Genomic DNA, 19,777 nt, shown 5'->3' with positions numbered 1-19,777 from the left:
CTCATATTTCCACTATCTGAAGCCAGGTTTATCTTCTTTCCCATCCATCTCCTTCGGTAAAGTCAGTACTTCAAGGACTATACATTGCATGGCTGCAGTCCCTAGCACTACTACTTTTGGCACGTTTATTTCTGTGTGTTCTCTAGTTGTACAGTGATCCATTCTGCATCAACACATATCCTTTCCAGTCAAGCTTTACCCAATTTGCAAAGAACACATCCACTGGTGGATCCAGTCGGATGATCTTCATCTTGGCAGACCTTTTATTCTACCACCCCTGATGGCCACAGTGAAAATGGATACTTCTCAGCTGGGAGTTGGGGCATTTCTTGGGAAGGACAGTCCAAGGCATGTGGTCATCTGAAGAGACCTGTGTGCGTATTAATGTTCTAGAAATGAGAGCGGTCCTATTTGTGTTGCAGGCATTTCAAGATGCTCTCCATTTAGGGACTGTTGCAGTTTAAACAGACAAACATGTCTGTAGTCTGGTGCATGAACAAACGAGGAGGAACTCTATCTTATCCCCTTTTTGGAGAGGCCATGAGATTATGGGGAGTGGGTGATGTCATCAGATTGCTTTCTAGTTGTGACGCACATTCCGGGGGAAACCAACGTGTTAGTGGACAAACTAAGCAGGTCCATTTTGGTGTCTCATGAGTGGTGTCTGTCCGTCTGTGGTGGAGAACATCTTCCATCACTGGGGCTGACATTGCTGTGACCTCTTTGCCACTCCCCACAACAAGTCCAGTGGGTACTTCTCTCATTCCCCCTCCAGGGGAGTCACCAAGAGATGTAGTCCACGCTTGGCCCTTGAGTTTCCTTTATGCTTACCCTCCTCTTCCCTTGATCTCCAACTTTTTACAGAAAGCAAGTCAGCTGAAGAGCTCCAGAATCCGTTATTGCCCCTTTCTAGCCTCAGCAGTTAGGGATGTTCTTCGTGTTTCGCTGTTGCAGTCATCACACCTGTGGGTTATCCTTGCTGTGGTATCCCTCGGCCGGTCTGAATACCAGAGGCGATGTTTTTCTGCATCGGCTGCTGTCGTCTGTAGTCTGACTTCAGGTTGTCAGTGCTATAAAGCAAGGCAGCCAATGCCATTACATCGGTCTTTCTTGCTGTGGAGCCCGTAGCAGAAGCAGTTCACAAGTGTGCCGGTCGGTCGCTGTCACAGTTTAAATTTCAGCTGAAAACCTCTAAAGCTAAATACACCGTTCGGGATCCTTTTTTCTTGCACTAACCAGTGTCCGAAAAAGTTAACAATTGTCTCGCCTGTGGAAAGCAGATCCCACAAAGAGACTTCCATTCATACTACGGCGCCACTTGTTTAGGCCTGGACCACGACATCCCCCATTGCTAGTACTGTGCCCTCTTCAACACGAGAACCATTTGCTGCAGAGCTCTTATTGTAGACAGGTATTTTCATCTTCTGTCTTCACATTCCGAAATGGCATCCACCAGCCAACAATACATGGACATTCCAGAAAAACAGAGGTAAAGCTAGGGACAAGACCACACAAGGCTAAGCCTTCAGACTGCTCTGCCGCTAAGCTAAGCAGGTCATTCATTCTTTGGAATTCGGTGAGGCGCTTTTGCAGTCCCTGATGCTCGATTCGATATCTACACAGGCCTCTACCGAGACCCTTTTGGAGTCCAGTGTGCCGCAGAAATCTCCCTCGTCTTCCAAGCCTTTGGCAGTCTCTGCCTCGGTTGGGTCCGGAGCCGCGATTCAGGCACCAGCTTCTGAGGACGCCTCTCGCACTACCCAATCCAGACAAAAACGACGTCTTCTCATCCTACTACCGTTTCTCTCAAACCGACGGATACTCTTAGGCCTAGAACCCAGGCCACTCCTAGAAAATCTGCCTCTAGCCACCATCTTGCTCCTGCTCCACCACCCCAAGCACAAATGCTTAAAATGGCGGAGGAGCTCATCTCCATTATCAGGGGTAGTCAGGCGACAACTTCTAAAAGGAAAAGATATCCTTCTCCAGAAATTGACCGAACAGATTCTGAGGAGGAACAACCACCTCTGACTGCTTATTGCCTCCCCACCAGAAGACCTTTCCTTTGGAGAAACCCTTCACACCCTCGGGGAACATTTCCAGTGGGAATCTCAGGACTTCCCCCAAGACTTAGTTTTGGACCTGCCCCACCACAGACCCCTGGCCATCCCCCCTATTTTAGAAGTGGTGGATGATGTTTTTCATTAATCCACCATAGCCCCTGACGCCCTCCCATCTGCTCCCAGTAAACCTGACAGGTATTAGTGTACTGGATTCTCACAAATACCTGTACAGGAATCCTGCTGCAGACCCAGAGGTCATTACGCAGGGACCTAAAGGAGCTAAGACTAGTTCTGCCAAGAATCCTATTCATCCTGATAAGGATTCCAGCACTCTATCAGATTGGCTAAAAAAGTATACACCTCTGCAACCTTAGCTATCAGAGCACACAGCTGTCAGTTCCATATGTTAACTCATTCACTCCGGAGCAGCTCAGAAAAAGCTGCCTGCTTAATTCCACCATAGGAACAACAGTACAGCCTGAGCTCATTTTCAGAAAATCCATTTGTAATACTATACAGAAAACAAATGTTCATAACTCTTTAACTATAAGAGATACACTAAAAATGTAAACGCGAAAGTTATTCAGCAGACACTGACCTTTCCAACAGTGTAAATGTTGATAGTGCATATCAAAGTCATTATTAAATATTTGGCAATGAATGCTGATATTGTGCACATTTTTTACCTTTTTGGAAAAGCAAAGCACAATATCTTGGTCTATGTACCATGCAGACCCATACAATTTGAATTTAATTTGTTAGTATGAATGTCAGCTTTAAAATTATACCTTAACCATTACTGTGTGAAGCTCCTTTCATGAGATATTCATAGAAATATGATAAATATATTATTTCTCATAATTGATAAATAAACAAAGCATAATATCTCATCACCTGTAACAGACAGAGCCTACATATCAGTGTAGAAGTTGTGCATGTGAATGTCAGCTTCAAAACGACGCATCATTTGTGTGATTACCATGCTCCCTCGCAAAGATACGTGCATAATAATGAGAAGTATTGTAAATGTAGAATTTTCATGTCCGTACAAGACTAAACAAACTGTGATATCTGTGCGTGTGTACAATGCACAGACACAGTTCTTTTACCATGTTGTAAGGAGTAACACTGTCTTCAAAATGATGTATTACTTCACATAATGAAATGCTCCCTTGCAAAGTTATTTACCAAAATATGAAAAAAATCATAATTTCCATAACCTAAGTCTGAAACAAACTTTGATATCTGCCTATGAGTACAACATACAGGCACAATTCTTTTACCATGTTAGAACTATTAATAATCTTTTCAAAATGAGATATTACTTGGCATATTCAGATGCTCCCATGCAAAGTTATCTTCCAAAATATGAAAAAAATCATAATTTCCATAACCATAAGTCCCAAACAAACTTTGATATCTGCACATGTGTCAAACATACAGGCACAATTCTTTTACCATGTTAGAACCAGCAATACTGTCTTCAAAATGAGATATTACTTGGCACATTCAGATGCTCCCATGCACAGTTATTTACCAAAATATGAAAAAAATCATAATTTCCATAACCATAAGTCCCAAACAAACTTTGATATCTGCACGTGTCAAACATACAGGCACAATTCTTTTACCATGTTAGAACCAGCAATACTGTCTTCAAAATGAGATATTACTTGGCACATTCAGATGCTCCCTTGTAAAGTTATTTACCAAAGTATGAAAAAAAAATCATATTTCCATAACAGTTATTTGCCAAGCTCAGAGAAATGAATTTTACACAACACATTTCATAACAGTGTTTTACTTACTATACTGGTCCGACTTGGTCATGGGTGTTTTACATACATATACTTACACAGGCATGTGTTTATGTATGTGTGTATGTGTATATATGTGCAAGTACATTATGTACATACATATATATCCATACATGCCACACACACACAAATTATATATATATATATATATATATATACACACACACACACACACACACACACACACACACACACACACACGAATAAAGAAATCAGGGGATTCATATGGTAGGCAGTTGATGAAGAATGGGGGGGGGGTGGCTTGCAATGACTCCAAGCAAAGAAAAAACACAACCTGGCATGTGCATTCATCAATGTGATAACGACTGCTACTTAGGTGAATAACAGTGACAGCTGCTGAGAGTTTTACCTGAAAAGTGATAATGAGTCAGTGCTATATTGTAACTGACTTATTGCTAATGTGATAATGACCTTCCTTTCATTCCTGCTAAGTTATGCATGCTCAGACACGGGTGATAATTGCTGCACATATCCTGTTGACTAGGCATTCATTATATTACCTTGTGCTGCTGTTATGTAAAACAGACTCAGTATCATCAGTAAAGAGAAGACCTGAGTCAGTCAGTCAAATAGTATAACACTTAGATATTACTGAGGCTTTCCTCCCACCTAAATTCCACACATGACAGACAAGGCCAGGAGAAAAGCACAAAAATATGGTAGCTCCATTCTGTTAATAATCACCTAGTGATGACCTTTATCTCACTCAGGCAGTATATTCACAAACAGAATAATACAAGCAGAAGTGATGTAACCCAATGTAATTTGCAGGCTGACTTTCTCTATGTCCCCAGTAACCCCTCCGGTTGTTTGCATTCTGTATGCACAGGCACCAAAATGACACAAATTGGACCAGCAGTGAGACCATATATGCACAAGCACTTCCCCGATACACAATGAATTATTTCCCCAAGCAACATCCTCATAATTATGTCCAGGTATATATGCACCCAAAATTAAACATTTCCACAAACAAGCCTTCAGTAACATTTCCTACTATGTGCAACCATCAGCATGAACACCCAAGCAACTCCTTCAGTAGAATGCTGAGGTATGCACAATGTCCAAAATTAAACACTTCCCCAAACAAAATGTCTGTAAGATTTGCTGGTATTAAACCACCAAATGAAGCATTCACCCACGCAAACCCTTCAATATAATGTATGCACAGGCACCATAATGAAAGATTTCCCCGAAACAACCGTTCAGTAACATTTCCTGGTATGTACAAGCACCAAAATGAAAAATTCAGAAACGAACACCGAATGTGCAGGTGGGAAATTGCATCACATTATCTGATAAGTAAACATGCATCAGATTCCTTGTACAGGTGTAATACAAGTCAGAGTCATTACTATCTGTTATGACAAAGACCAGAGTAAGGTATCTCTTACTGAGCATTGGATATACTGTGGAACACAGTGAACACAGTCAAACAATGGAGAAACTATGGGACAACAGTGATGTTGCAATGAACTGGATGTCCCTCTAAAATTGATGAAAAGACAAGACAAACACTGGTCATGGAGGCTGCTAAGAGACCTACAACAACATTGAAGGAGCTGCCAGAATTTCTGGCAAGTAGTGGTTGTGTACTACATGTGACACCAATCTCCCGTATTCCAAAAATAAGACAAACCAGACATTTCACACTGCCATACAAAGTTATATAAAAAAAACTCAGTATTTGTCCCTTATTGAGTACAATGCCCATTTCAGCATGTACCTCACCCATGAATTACCCCCAGAAATGTGACATCAACACAACCTGCTGGAGAGAAAGGTTGGTCTCCCAGAAGCTGCCCCGTGTCTGGAATAGACTTCCCATACAAGTCTAACAGAGCACCTTGCTGACCCTATTCAAGTGAGCCTTGATGAGTGGATGGGAAGACACAAATTTGTCTCAGGGGTTCCACCTGTGTCCCTCATTTTCATAACTGTAGTCCTAAACAAACTGTGATATCTGTATAATTGTACAGCATACAGATACAGCTCTTTACCATGTTGTAAGGAGTAATACTGTCTTCAAAATGAGGTATCACGTGGCACATGCTCCATAGCAAACTTATTTACAAAAATATTAAAAAAAATCATACTTGCTGCTATTCCAACTAAATAAACTGAGTGGAATTTACAAAAATAGTCCTGTCGAATATGCACAAGCACCAAAATGCAGCATTACCCACAATGACCCCTTGAGTAGTATGTCAGTAGTATATCAGTGACAACATGCTCAATACTATACACAAAATTCATCATTTCTTCTATTCCATTAATCATACAGCCATTTTTGTTTTTTTCAGACAGATGTGGACAATCATATGAACATAAGTCTATGCATATTGAGCATTTCAGTTCTAAAATAAGCAGAAAATAATAAACAAATAATCTAATAATACATTAAAAATGTATATACACATGAAAAGATTCACCTATTCTGTCCTTTAAAAATAATATATGCACTGCTCAGGTACATTTTAGGCAAACAAACCAGTGTACCCTCACATCTGGATTGCACTTCCCAATTACTTATTTCATCTCATTTGAAGGGATTCCCTCAGTTTGGGCATTTATATGTTCCCAGCCTCAGCTGACATGGTCTGTATATGTCTGATGTTACTGCAATGGATGGAGATCTCCCTTTTGTCATTTCAGCAGTTTATTAACATTGCGTTATTGCACACAGCCTATATTATAAAGTGCAAATGACCATCAGCTGCCAAAAAATGGCACAACAAGCTTTTACATGAATCCTGTACTTGAGTGAGTAAAACACAACCAAACATGTGCATATGCATTATTTCAGATAATATGTCCGCAGGTAGTCTCATCAATCATGCATAAAAGTTGCTGACAGTCCCAAAAAGATGTTTTAAACATTCGGATCTACAAACCACAAACAGAAAACTGCGCAAGAAGCAGGCTGCCAACTGCTCCCGACTACCACAATAAAGATTGCGACCGACAATGTCAAAGCGTTTTCTACACTACGAATAAATTCCACATTTGCAGAAAATGTAAGGCAACCTAAGTGGAACTGGTCAGCAACTATGAAGAGCCACTTGACGTATTAAAGCATCTCCAACACAAATTAGGTAAACATCCAAAAAAAAAAGCACTCAGCAAGACTGTAGTGTAGTCCAACAGCAAAACAGAACAGCATGCCTGTGAACACAACCAAGAAAATCAGCACTTCTGTTGTACACAATGTTCTTATCATCCACGTTCCCTTCACTACATTCGTCATGCTTGAGGAACTGCCTCCACTCAAGCAAAAACCATGATTTTAAGCTGCTATCAATTTTCACTGTTGGAAGCTTTACTTACATGAGACAATGGCCTGAATGACTTAGAACATCATCTTCTCTTGTTTGGAAGAATTTTTAAAAAGTAAAAGGGATGCTTGATACAGAAAATAAACCGGCTTTTTTAGCCATATGCTTCAAACAAGAGCAGAATTCCACAGCGTACGCTGACTACGCTAACAACAGGTACGCTGACAAGCTAAACAACAGGTTCTCTCACAAGCTAGTATGTAGTCCAAATACCATTACTTGGACATCCCTCCACAGCGAATAAAAGAATCAAAAGCAAAAAAAAAAAAAAAAAAAAACAGGAAGAAGACATTGACTTGCTCATTTCTTTCTCCAAGTTGGAATCTGACATCTCTTTTGAGGCTATTAGGCCCATAGACTGCCTGCCATCTGCATTTGATCTTGCCTTTGGAGGCTGATAAGTCACATGCAACTAGCATGTCGCTGCCGACCATTTAGGTTGACAAAGCCAAAAGGAAAGCCTAGACTGGTTGTTATGCTTGTTTATCTACCAGCAGCTATCCCTCTTCACAAATGAATTTTACAGCTTTAATGTTTCTAAAACATCAAGTACCTTCCACCCTACTCACCGATCATTTCTGGCACAACAGACAATACTTCGAAACAAAGTTGAGTGCAAACTTACTGAATTAGCTTACGTTCTGGCATAGACTGTTGTGTTAAAAGATTTGCTTGTTTTTCTTTGACTGGTACATTTGATTTAGGGAGGGGATCAGTACATTAGGCTTGGGAGGGGAAGGAGGTGTGACGCAAATGGTGGCTTGGATTGCAAGAATCTGATTGGCTGCCACCATTTGCTCTATCAAGAACTTTTAAACAGGATTTTCTACAATAACTTTAATGTGAGCTTAATGAAGAAACACGCTGAATCGTAACTATACAAGGTAATTTACACATTGAGTTATGATTTCAGCGTGTTTTGCATTAAGCTCAGCTAGAAATCTGGAATACAGTTTCTCACGCTTGTGGAAGGCACTCGGGGGTAACAGCTTCCAATTAGTATCTTCTCATGGCACGCTCTGTGTTAAGCACAGAGGCGCCATGAGAAGGTACTCGGGGTTAATGAGTTAAAATATCAACAACACACTTTGGAACTATTAAAATAAAAGATTTCAACCTTTCCTGACTGTGCCAGTTTGAAAGAGTTAGCAGATTTACTACACTCTACTTTTCAATTGGCCAAACACTCATTACACTGTGGATATGATGCCCTAGAAGCCTCAAGCAGGGCAGCAGTGTCAGGATCTGTCATTAGGAGACATGCATGGTTGAAGGAACAACCTCTCCCTGATCATGTCAAGTCTAAACTAATTGATGCACCCGTGGATAAGGACTGCTTGTTTGGAGTAAAAGCAGAAGAGGTGCTTAAAAACATGGAAGACTAAGCAAAATCTGTGCAAACAGTGAAATATTTCTTTCAGGTTCAACCTCCAAGGTTCAGCAGGAGCTTTCCCTCTAAGCACTGGTCCTTCCCTACACCTAGCAGACAGGGCCAAGCTAAGCCCCAGTGGGACAGACCACCCAGGCCCCTATCCCAGGGGCAGCAGAGAACCAAACAGTGGACCACCTCCGCCCCAAAGGCAGGGAGTTATAAGCCATCCTTCTATAGAAAAAATTCTCAATGGCTCAATGTCCCCCTTCTGCCCTCCTTTCACTCACCAAAAGCTAGGGGGAAGGCTCTGTACAAAGGACCAATGGGGGTTAAAGATAATTTTTCAGTGATACAAATTCTCTTTCAACGAACTCCCAATTCCAAGAGGGGTACCCAGACTTCCCTCCAAATCAGTGGGCATAGGCATTGAAACAGGTCCGAACTCTCATATCCCAGGGGGCATTAGAACATGTCCCCTCAGATAAAACAGGGAAAGGCTTTTATTCCAGACTATTCCTTTTTGCCAGAAAAGAGGGCAATGTGGTGCCTCATCCTGGATCTATCTATTTTGAACACCTCCCTGGTGGTCCCCAAATTCAAAATGCTAACTTTGCAGCAGCTGATGCCTATGCTGGCAAAAAATGCTTGGCTAATGACCCAAGACCTTAAAAGATGCCTACCTCCACATCCCCATAAGGGAATCCTGCAGAAAATTCCTGTGCTTCAGGTCAGGCTCACAACGCTTTCAGGTTTCTGTGCTACCCTTTGGCTTATCTACTGCACCCAGAGTATTCACCAAATGCTTAGCCCCAGCCATAGCATTTTGCAGACAGAGAAATATACAGAGTTACCCTTACCTGGATGACCGCCTCATTCAGGTAAAGTGCAAAGAAAAGCTGCTCCAGGACCTTCTCTTTGTTAAAACCTTCCTAACTTCCCTAGGGTTCACCATCAACGAGAAGAAATCAGAGCAAACACTCTCCAGGAAGATCATTTTCTTGGGAGCACTGCTGGACACAGCATCCTAAATGGCCTTCCTATCCCCAGAAAAGCAGAGCTTTCTGCCTCTACTTTACCCAGCTGGCTTCCAGAAGTCACCTCACTGTGAGGAAGTTCCTGGAAGCCTTGGGGTACATGGAGTCTTGCATCCTTCTAATTCCTCTGGCCAGGCTTCACATGAGGAAACCTCAGTGGTATCTAAAGAAAATGTTGTGTCACCACTCTCGGCCTCTAGAGACCTCTCTCCCTTTGATCCCCTGTATAAGGGCCGAGTTTCCCTGGTGGGCAAGGGCCTGTGCCAAGAACAAGGGTCTTCCCTTCATCCTCTGCCCTACCAGCCAGGCCATCACCACTGACACTTCAGACATTGCTTGGGGTGCTCACCTAGCAGGCAGGTGCACCCAAGGTTTTTGGGATGCCCAGAACTTTCCCTTACACATCAATCAGAAGGAAATGATGGGAGTACAAAAGGCTCTAACATCCTTCAAACCCCATCTCAGGCCAGGGGTACTCCTTATCAAAACAGACAACACCACTGTAATGTGGTATATCAACAAACAGGGAGGGACCTAATCTTGCTCTGGACCTCTGTGCAGCCTAGCTATGAACCTCTAGTTGACAGCCTCCTCCATGGGATTACACCTAATTGCCCAATGCCTACCAGGGTCAACAACACCTTGGCAGACCACCTAAGCAGAAACTTTCTGAACCCCCACAGAAAAATCTTTTTGCAAGTCTTCAGGAGTGCGGAACTCTGGAAGTGGGTCTCTTTGCTTCGCACTTCAACCACCAGCTGAAAAAATTCTGTTCCAGGTGGTATCATCACCTAGCGTGGAAGGTGGATACTTTGACCTTCCCCTGGAAGCTCTTTGTGTACGCATTCCCTCCTCTGCTTCTTATTCCCAAGGTACTGATCAAGATAAGGGAGGAGAGGCCAAAGGCCATCCTCATTGCTCCCGATTGGCCCAGACAGCATCAGTACCCCTTACTGCGCAGCCTGACATTACAGCCTCCCGGGCAGCTTTCCCTGATCTCAGACCTCTTGACCTGGGGGGGGGGGGTGCTGCACCCAAACTTGCAGACTCTCAAACTGTCAGCATGGCTTATACTTTAAAAAAACAAACAAGTGGTCCTTGTCAAGCATATGGGTCATAGTCATCATCACAGAGGTCAGAATGCCCAGCACCAGAAAATCTTACGCAGGGAAATGGAAAAGATTTTGCTCCTGGAGCCAGTCCAGAGGGGGCAGTATCTCACAACCTTCCCATCCCTCTTATCCTGGACTACCTAGCCGAGTTGCTCAATAGTGGCTTCTGCTTCTCTTCTGTTAAAATCCATGCCTCAGCCATTTCAGCTCATTTCGATTCAGACCCACCCCTCTTCTCACATCCTTTGATTAAACAATTCCTCAGAGTGGCTTCTAATATCAGAACTCCCAGAAGGCCACCCATGCCAGCCTGGGACCTGAATGATGATTTAGAAAAACTAACCTTACCACCATTCGAACCTGCTGCTTCAGCAGAATTGAGAGACCTCTCCTGGAAGACTGCTTTCCTACTAGCTATCACCTCAGCCAGAAGAGTTTCAGAACTTCAGGCACTCATGGCATTGAGCCCTTCATCATTTTTCATGCAGACAGGGTCTCCCTGAGGACTAACACCTCCTTTATTCCCAAGATGATATCTGATGTGATCCTCAACCAGGCCATACATCTACCCACCTTCTTTCCTAACAAAACAAGAGGGAAAGAATTCTGCACTCAATAGATGTGCACAGGCAACTCAGATACTACCTGGAACCGTACTATCTAAACCTCCCAAGGCTCATTCAGCCAGATCCATGGCTAACATCATCTGCCTTTTAGTTGAGAACATTTATTGATGATATTTGAGCTTGCAGCTACATGGTCTAGTGCTCATACCTTTGTTACTTATTACAAATCTGATATTTCTAGAAACCGGGCTACCTTTGGTTTGGCAGTACTCTGGAATATCCTTCCATGAGGGCCATCCAAGATCAATGTAGCTGTGGGGACTCTGTCCCATATGTTGAAGAAAGAAAAGGACAGCAGATTTAAAAGTTATGTACTTAATATGACTAGGCATCTGAGATGTCCATTTTTACTCTTCCTCGACTTCCCTCCCATCTTTCCCTTATTTTTTTTTCTTGAAAGACCTGTTGCACTGTATTGCTAACCTACAGTTCCGGGTCTGAGACCTGCCTTTATCAAACTATACCTGCTGTGTTTAACTATAGGGATATATGGCAACAAACTCAATCTGAAGCAGTGGAGAATGGAATAGGGCATTATGGGTAGAGGGGGGAGCTCGAGCGCTGGATCTGAAGTCTGGAATGTACGGCAGAGTCGGATTCGAGGGTCAGATCTGAACCCATACGCAAAGGAAGAATGAAAGTGGACAGTACAGATGCTTAGTTTTGGTAAGTAATACGACTTAATTTCTTACAACTAAAAACTGTACTTGTTAAGTTTAATATTAACAATTACAACAGTCATTGAAAAGAACCCCCCTCCCCAAACACACACAGACGCTCACACACTTAATAACCCTGACTGCATACTATACAAAACTTCACAGTATAACATGCCTTTTATCTCATGATGCATTTTATAGAGATACTATGTAGAACAATTTTTACCTGGTTGCTTTTTTCCTTTAGTGTCCTAAACATTAAAGATGTAAAGTGGGGTATATGGTTTGCAGTCAACCCACAAATTTAAAGTCAGCAAAAGACCAGTCTTTTCCTCATCCATTTATTTACAAAGCTATGTTGGGAATGTGACTCGTGCTTTTTTGTGTGATTTTTTTTCCCCTGTACTGTTAAATATTCTCACATTTATTCACAAATTTTATTGCTAGTCTTCCTGATTATCTCCATCTCCCAACAGTAGACTCTGGTTCAAGTCAAAGGATACTCCTGTTCTAGTCTATTCCTGTGCTTTTTTCTTTCTCAGGCATTTTTCTTTGGTACACTGGAAAATGATTCAGTGGCAAACTCTTTGAGCTTTTATTTTTAGAAGAATGAGGAGGAGAGTCTCCATCTGTTTGTCACTTTTTGTTAGATAATCTGTATTTCCTCCTTAGCTTGTTCTGCATCAAAAATGTCTTTGATCCTCCAGGAAAAAAGTACTGTGAAGACAGCTGTATACAGCAGTTTGAGTGTCACACTTGCACCTCAACATTCCCTGATTGCCGAGATAAATATGCTTCACTTCTGCCAGATGTACAGTGAATATTAGATCTGACATTGTCATTTTCATTCATTCTTCAACTGAAGGGTCTCTGATCTGACTATGCCGCTTCCTCCAGATCATTTGATCCAACTCTTGAGGTCCTCCTTTTACCCATAATGCCCCACCAGCCTAACATACCTCAGATCTCGTTTGCCACCATCTCACTACAGATGCGAATCCTTTCACTGTTGAGCTGTCTGGTGTATTGTAGGGGTAAAAAACAATGCGCTTTCAAAAATTTCTTCCCAGTAGGCTACTTTGAATTAATTTAGTCTTCCTCCCTTTATGAAGTCTTTCTGCTTTTCGCGGTTAGGGGTCGCCACAGCGGAACTCCAGTCCGCTAGTGATTGGCAGGTGATTTTTATGTACCAGCTTGCCAGGCCTGACGCACAACCTTCAGCGAAGGTACGCCCATTCACGCATGTCTCCACGCAGAAGACGCTCTATCTGAGAATCGAACCGGACAGCGTCTTACTGTGAGGCGACAACGCTACCGCAGCACCACCACCGCGAGTATTTATTTTTTTTTGCGGATTTTGTTTTCTGTTGGGTATTTTTTTTCTTTCACTTCTACCGAAACTTTGCCATTTCCTTCCAGTACCATTTTTGGTACTTGGTCTTTCTTCCCCTTGCCACTTTTAAGGTACCTGTGATTACCATTGTTGGTAGTTTCTCTTGTTCAAAATAATTGTAATGCATATACTGATAAGTATTTTCCTTTTTAGTCCTTTCTCTTTAGCACTAACTCTCCAGGATGGCAGACAAACCAACTGGCTTTAAGAAATGCATCTCCTGTGAGCAAAAAATACCTACCTGAGATGCCTACGGGAATGTCTATTGTTTGGGCGCTGCCCATTTAGATTCAGGATGCTTTGATTGTCCCGGCTTCAATGCCAGGGCACTCACTGATGAAACAAACTAGTTTTGAATGGCCTTCCTCCTCCCACAATTCCAAATGGGGCTCAAATCCCTCCAAGAAGTCAGAAAAAGAAAAAAACAACTCTGCTTCCAAAGACAAAGATACTTGGAAGATGCCTTCAACTCCATCCTTAGAGCCACTACCAAAAATGTCAAAGAAATTGGGGTCCGACATCTACAGATCCTACTCCGTCAAAAGCAGAGTCTCCTCTGATCCGATCACCCTTTAGTTTGCTGGATCTGATAACTTTTCAACTCCCTTAACCATTTTTGCAAGAGCCTCCATGTAAACACTCAGGCCACCATTTACTAGCTCCTCACTGTGTTCTTCCAGGACTTTGTCCAAGGCTGAAGTGGATAGGAAGTTTCTCAGGGCTCAGATCCAGATGGGATAATTCCATCTCTCAATGGATCCATGAGTGTGCCTGTGACAAGTCCTCCTTATTTTCTTCTTCTCTAATCTGGCCTGTGGTTTCAGAGCCCTCTGATCAGAGATCCTTGGGGGTGACCTAGTTGGATCTGAAGATAGCTTGTTCTCCAGCTTTTGTAATTTCCCCGAACCATATGGTTCGCAGGATTTCAGAGCAGGAGGACTATCGGAGGCAAAGTGTTAACGATGGATCCAGGGGACCAAAGTTGACTGAAGTTGTTGGAGCTGTTCTTGCCCCTTAGAGCTTGGGGATTGGACAGCTCAGGTCCAACTCCATTCTTGAGTGGAGGGCTTCATGGGATTCAGGGGTTGGTGGTGCAGGAAATTCTGCTCCAGTGCCTCCAGCTTTGGTCTACCCTACTGGAACAGCCCGCTCATTCAAATCTTCAGTCAGTCCCTCAGAATTCCCCTGTCACTTCAGATACCTCACCAGACCATCCCACTAATGAAGTCCCTCTAAAGCAAACTCATAAAAAGAGACAGTTTGATTCCCCTCTGGAATCTCTCAGTAAGACACCAATTTCGATGAAGGTGAAGGGTCCCCCAGATCTCCACCTGAGGATGTCTCCACTGAAGACATTCTTGAACTCTGTTAGCAGAAAGGTGGTTGGTCTTCCAACACCCCATCCCAAGAGGAGTCTGTGTTCCTGGAGGCTTTCAGGTCTGGCCCAGCTACGTCTTGGATGACCCCCCCCCCCAGGCTTATGAACTTATAGACCTTTTCTCATGCCAGGCATGGAAAGAACTGGATACTGGGGGGCCCATTCCTAACTGCCCAGACAATTTTTTATCCCTGTCCCCGAAGGGCAGAATACACTGGTGCAAGAGGGTCCCAGATGATGCCACTAAGAAAGAGTTTGCATATCCAAGCTCTTCTGTCCATCCCCCTAACAAGGGAATCTATGCTTCAACAACATTTGCTCTCCTGCTCTTGAATTATTTGGCACATCTCACAAGGTTGCAAGTAGATTTGACTAAAGAGCTCTCCAGATCTCTGAGTTCATGTCTGTGGAAGATCAAAATAGTCTCTTCGCAACTGGTCACACACCCTTCAGTCTGTATCTGTTGTATCCATGCTGTTAGTAGCCCTCACTGCAGAGGGATACTGTGGCTGGTTTGGGCATACCCATTAGGAGACATACCTGGATGAGCCTTTGCAACATTTTGGAACCCTGCAGGTAGTCTTCATTGCTCTGTTTGATGGGTCTTCCCAGTTTGGCCCAAAACTGAAAGAAATGCTCTCCAGAAGTGAGCAAGATGGAAAGACCTAGTCTGCCATAGGGATCTGTTTTTCTACTCTTGAAAGACCGTTTTCCTGACATCAGCGAGGAGGTAGAAAGATGTGGTTCTACAAATCCCAGGGTCCTTTCCAAGACTCGTGGAGATAGGCCTCCCTAGAAAGTTTGTTAAAAATACAAGAACATGTTAGGTATATTAAACATAGTACGTTTGGTAGTCCTGTTGCACAACATTTTAGAAGGTTTCACAATTTGGATCCTTCTGGTTTAGAAGCAACTATTTTGGAAAGGGTGTATTATAAATATATTACAGTCGCTCCTTGTAAAGAAACAGCTTTATAAAGAATCTGTTTATTTTAAAGTTTAATACCTTATTCCCCACAGATCTGAATACTGAATGCAATTGGAAGGTTTTAATTTAATTGGTTTATTGTGTAGTTATATTTAATTGCTTAATTGATTTTGAGTGGATTTGGGCTATATATTGTGAATTTGCATTTGCTGTTTTATTCCTTGAAGGGTAATCTAAGCAAATGCACCAGTGTGTTACATTTTTTTTTTCTTTTAAAGTCTTTTGCGTTGGTTCTTCTGGTGTTGTGTTTTTGTTAAGTTTCTAAAGTTACTTTGGCCAAATGGTTAACTAATTGCATGTCCTTTGTAGTAAGAGAGCTTTCCTTGCCTAAGTCCCCTAGAGTTCTTTCCACAAGATCTATGGCAGTATTTCAGCTTTTTGGTCAAGACCTTCCATAGATTACATTTGCGCAGCAGCCACTTTGTCCAGTGCTCATATATTTATTTCTCATTGCAAATTGGATTTGATTTCTAATAGAGTTGCTTTTGGCTCCTCAGTACTCCAAAATATCCTTCCATGAGGACCACCAAAAGTTTATCTGGCTTGGGACTCTGTACCATCAGTTGAGGAGTGAATGAAAATGGCAACAACATGTAAGTTATGTACTCACCATAGCATTACATCTGTGTTGTCCATTTTCATTCTTCAACTTCCTGCCCTCCAAGCCCCCTTCCTTTTACTCCTGGAAAGTCCTAAGGATTATATTTTTGAAGCTCCTTGTTTGAGCTTCAGTTATGTTTTGATCTTTACCATTTTTAGTTACTTTTAAGGTATTATCCATTGTCTAATAAGGACAGCAAACTCGATCTGAGGTATGTTAGGTTGGCAGGGTGTTGTGGGTAAAGGGAGGAGCTCAAGAGTTGGATCCGAGTAGGAAGAAGTGGCCAAGTCGGATCAGAGAGCCGTCAATTGAGGAAGAATAAAAATGTAATGTTATGGTGGGTAGGTAATTTTTTTTTTTTTTGCACAAACACACTGACTCCAATTTTTAATCCTTTTCTCTTCTGCCAAAGTTTTGTCAAGATCATCTTTTTCTGCTGGTATAATTGCATCTTTAATAGTTTCGATAATGGCTGCTTTCTCATGGCCAGGTTTGGAGCATACACTCCGTGCCTGTTCAGTTAACAAATCTTGCTGTGGAACACTAGTATATTTGCTTGTGTGCATGCGTTTTCATAAAATTAATGCAAGTCTGTTCCTTCCAATTTCTCACTGTTTGCAGTTGGATTCCAGCCTGCATCTTCCTTAAGAAGGAGGGGAGTATCCTGGCACCAGGTGTAGGGATGGCAGGTGCTACACAGGAATTCTGACGAAAATGCTGTTCACCTGCAGCAAAAATTCCATCATAGGATTACATGACTACAGCAACAGTGATCCATTTACTTGCATGTCATCTGTTATAGTGAGATCTTCACAGAACTGTACTCTTCAGAGACCAGATGAAGTTGTGCTCCTCAGGAGTGTGATTCATTTTTGCAGTTTTATTCATTTGGAACACCATACCTCTTCATAGGACATTCCATCTAAATGATTTACAAGATAGACATACTTTTGTAATCTCTTCTGTTAAACATAACCATGTTCATCTGAAGTGCACATATTCAGAAACTAGTCAGGTTTATTATCTTGTCTTTCTTCTGTTTCCTTGTTTTCCCTTTGCAGAGTGCTCTGAGGTTTCAGGAAAAGCTGTTCACTAAATGTTTCTAGTAAGCAGAACTGTCTTGGGAATCTTTCTCCCTTTCTTGCACCATTTGCTGGCTGCCTAATACTGAGAGTAGTTAAAATACGGCAGTTGAGACAAGAAGACATAATGTTGCTTAAAAAATAGAAGTACTACAGACATAATTTTCATTTGTTTGAAGCTGCTATGCTGTATTACAGCTGTAAAAATAATCCAAGTGGAGTCTGTTTCATCCAGTAAGATTTTTGTGTAGTAAATGCACTGTCTTAGTATTTTGGTAGTATCTCACAGAAGAGTAGCAAGTGGAGTATTTAAGTTTTTCCTCATATGGTGGACTTTTTGTGGTTTTAGGACAATACAAGGCTGTACCTGAATCTTTTGGAGCTAGAGTTTAGTGGTGACGTGAAACAAAATGAAGGAAACACATTGAACTGCATTGACAGAGTGCTGAACAGTACCCTCTCCAAGGAAATAAAATTCATCTTCTCCCAAAGGAGACTAGAGTTTCTTGAAGATTTTGGGTCAAACATTCACAGGTGAGATGATTTTATCACCAAATGTTTAAGTGAAAATGTTTCCAAATTTAGTTTTTCGTTGAGTTTGAATGATTATGGATTACTTTATAGCTTGCCTTTGCTTTCCTGAATATTTCTTAATGAGGTGCCTTGTTTAAGTGTACATGTCTGTTAAATGAAGTTCTGTAGACTACCCCTGTGCTGCTTTAATAATTGCCTGAATTATTTGTTCTAACAAATTGCAAAATATCTGCACTGTTGTACTTTATGACCCCTTGAGATCACTTCCTGGGATTTCAGATGCAGGACATACAGCAAGGTTTCCCTGGGCCACTGCATTTTTCCTCTTGCTTGATATATTGTTTACATTTTTTTCTCTTGCTTTATCAAGCATGTCTACTTTCTCATTGTGCTTGTGCATGTTACCCTCTGCTAGTGGATGAGAGTAGCGGGGCTTTTTTGTGAATGTTTAGTGTTACAATGATACAAAAAAACGAGTACTAGCAGAAAAGTTTTTTTTTTTTTTTTTTTTGTTTAAAATTTTGTAGCTGCCCTTTTCTGCACCCACATCCATGAGTTTTACTACCTTTCCAAAGCTGCCCATTTCCTTCCGTCATGTCCTCAGTTGAACCAGATTTCATAAGTTCATTGTAGGGGTCACAGCTGTGGTATAATTTTTAATACGTGGGAATTAAACTCTGGCAAATGCTCCCTTCTAGTATGACATCCCAGAACTTTCCATTTGCCCCTTGCATGAGGCTGAATTCTTCCACTAATTCAGGACATTAGACTGATGCAGTACCAAAAAGGAAAGCATCCTACAAAGTTGGTCATTTGTCTGCTATTCCAAATAATTGATCAGTTTTGTCTTTCATTTCCTCCCAGCTCCACTTGGGAACTTTATTAGGTAAACACTTTATTCACACTCAACACATTTTACAGTATTGATGCAGTGCATATGCATGGTGATTGTCATTTTCCCATGGTGATTGACATGGTTTCCTATTAAAATAAACCAACATATATATTTGATCCTTTAATAGTATATTTTAGGAGTTATGTCCTTTCCCAGTCTTTGTTGTTGTGTCTTTCGGCTTTTCCCAGTTAGGGGGTCGCCACAGCGGAACTCCGGTCCGCTAATGATTGGCAGTTGATTCTTATGTGCTGAGTTGCCAGCCCTAACGCACAACCTTCAACGAAGGTATGCCCATTCACGCATGTCTCCACGCAGAAGACGCTCTAGCTGACAGTCTATCGATCCTATTTCCTTCTATCTTTTTTTCCCCCTTCACCTCCCCCCTCCCAAGCCATTGCTTCGCTTCCTCTCTTCTCCCTCTGTCACCTTCACAGTTTTCCCTGTGACAATCCCTTTCTGTATTTTTCCCCACTTATTCACTACTCCTTGGTATTCACATTCTAAGATCCAGTGTTTTCTCCATCTGGCTCAACAGATGGGTTATCTGAGCCGAATTTGGTGCATTTTTCAAGACCTTAAGTCCAGGGCTGTGGCTCCACCCTACCCATCATTCCCTCTAGTCCCTAGAATACCTCAGACCTCATTTGTCACCTGATCTATCAAAATGTGTTTTTGAGGGCACTGTGGCTAGCTGTAGAAAAGTTTTTTTCGTTATACATTTTAACAAGTATTGGTAGCTAGATTTTTATCTGCTGTAGTTCTTTTGTTGCCTTTTTTAAGGTAATTTTTTGAGTTCCTTTTCCGGCCTTCCCTTCACTATGCAAAAAAAAAAAAACAATTCTCTCTGCTTTTGTGATAGCATTATTG

The 19,777-nt window shown here is 41.9% G+C and overlaps 1 protein-coding gene across 1 annotated transcript in view; it reads left to right on the top strand.

Moving 5' to 3' along the window:
* Positions 1–19,777, top strand: part of LOC122805303 (pre-mRNA-processing factor 39-like) — a 1,105,266-nt gene that overhangs the window by 950,512 nt on the left and 134,977 nt on the right. Inside the window, exon 9 of the mRNA XM_044075391.1 lies at positions 17,831–18,015. Within this exon, the coding sequence (XP_043931326.1) occupies positions 17,831–18,015 (185 nt within the window). The remainder of the gene's footprint in view (positions 1–17,830; positions 18,016–19,777) is intronic.

The sequence above is a fragment of the Protopterus annectens genome, chromosome 6.part1 (assembly GCF_019279795.1).
Source record: "Protopterus annectens isolate FY-2018-M chromosome 6.part1, PAN1.0, whole genome shotgun sequence".
Taxonomy (NCBI): Eukaryota; Metazoa; Chordata; order Ceratodontiformes; family Protopteridae; genus Protopterus; species Protopterus annectens.
This window is presented reverse-complemented; position numbering and strand designations above follow the sequence as displayed.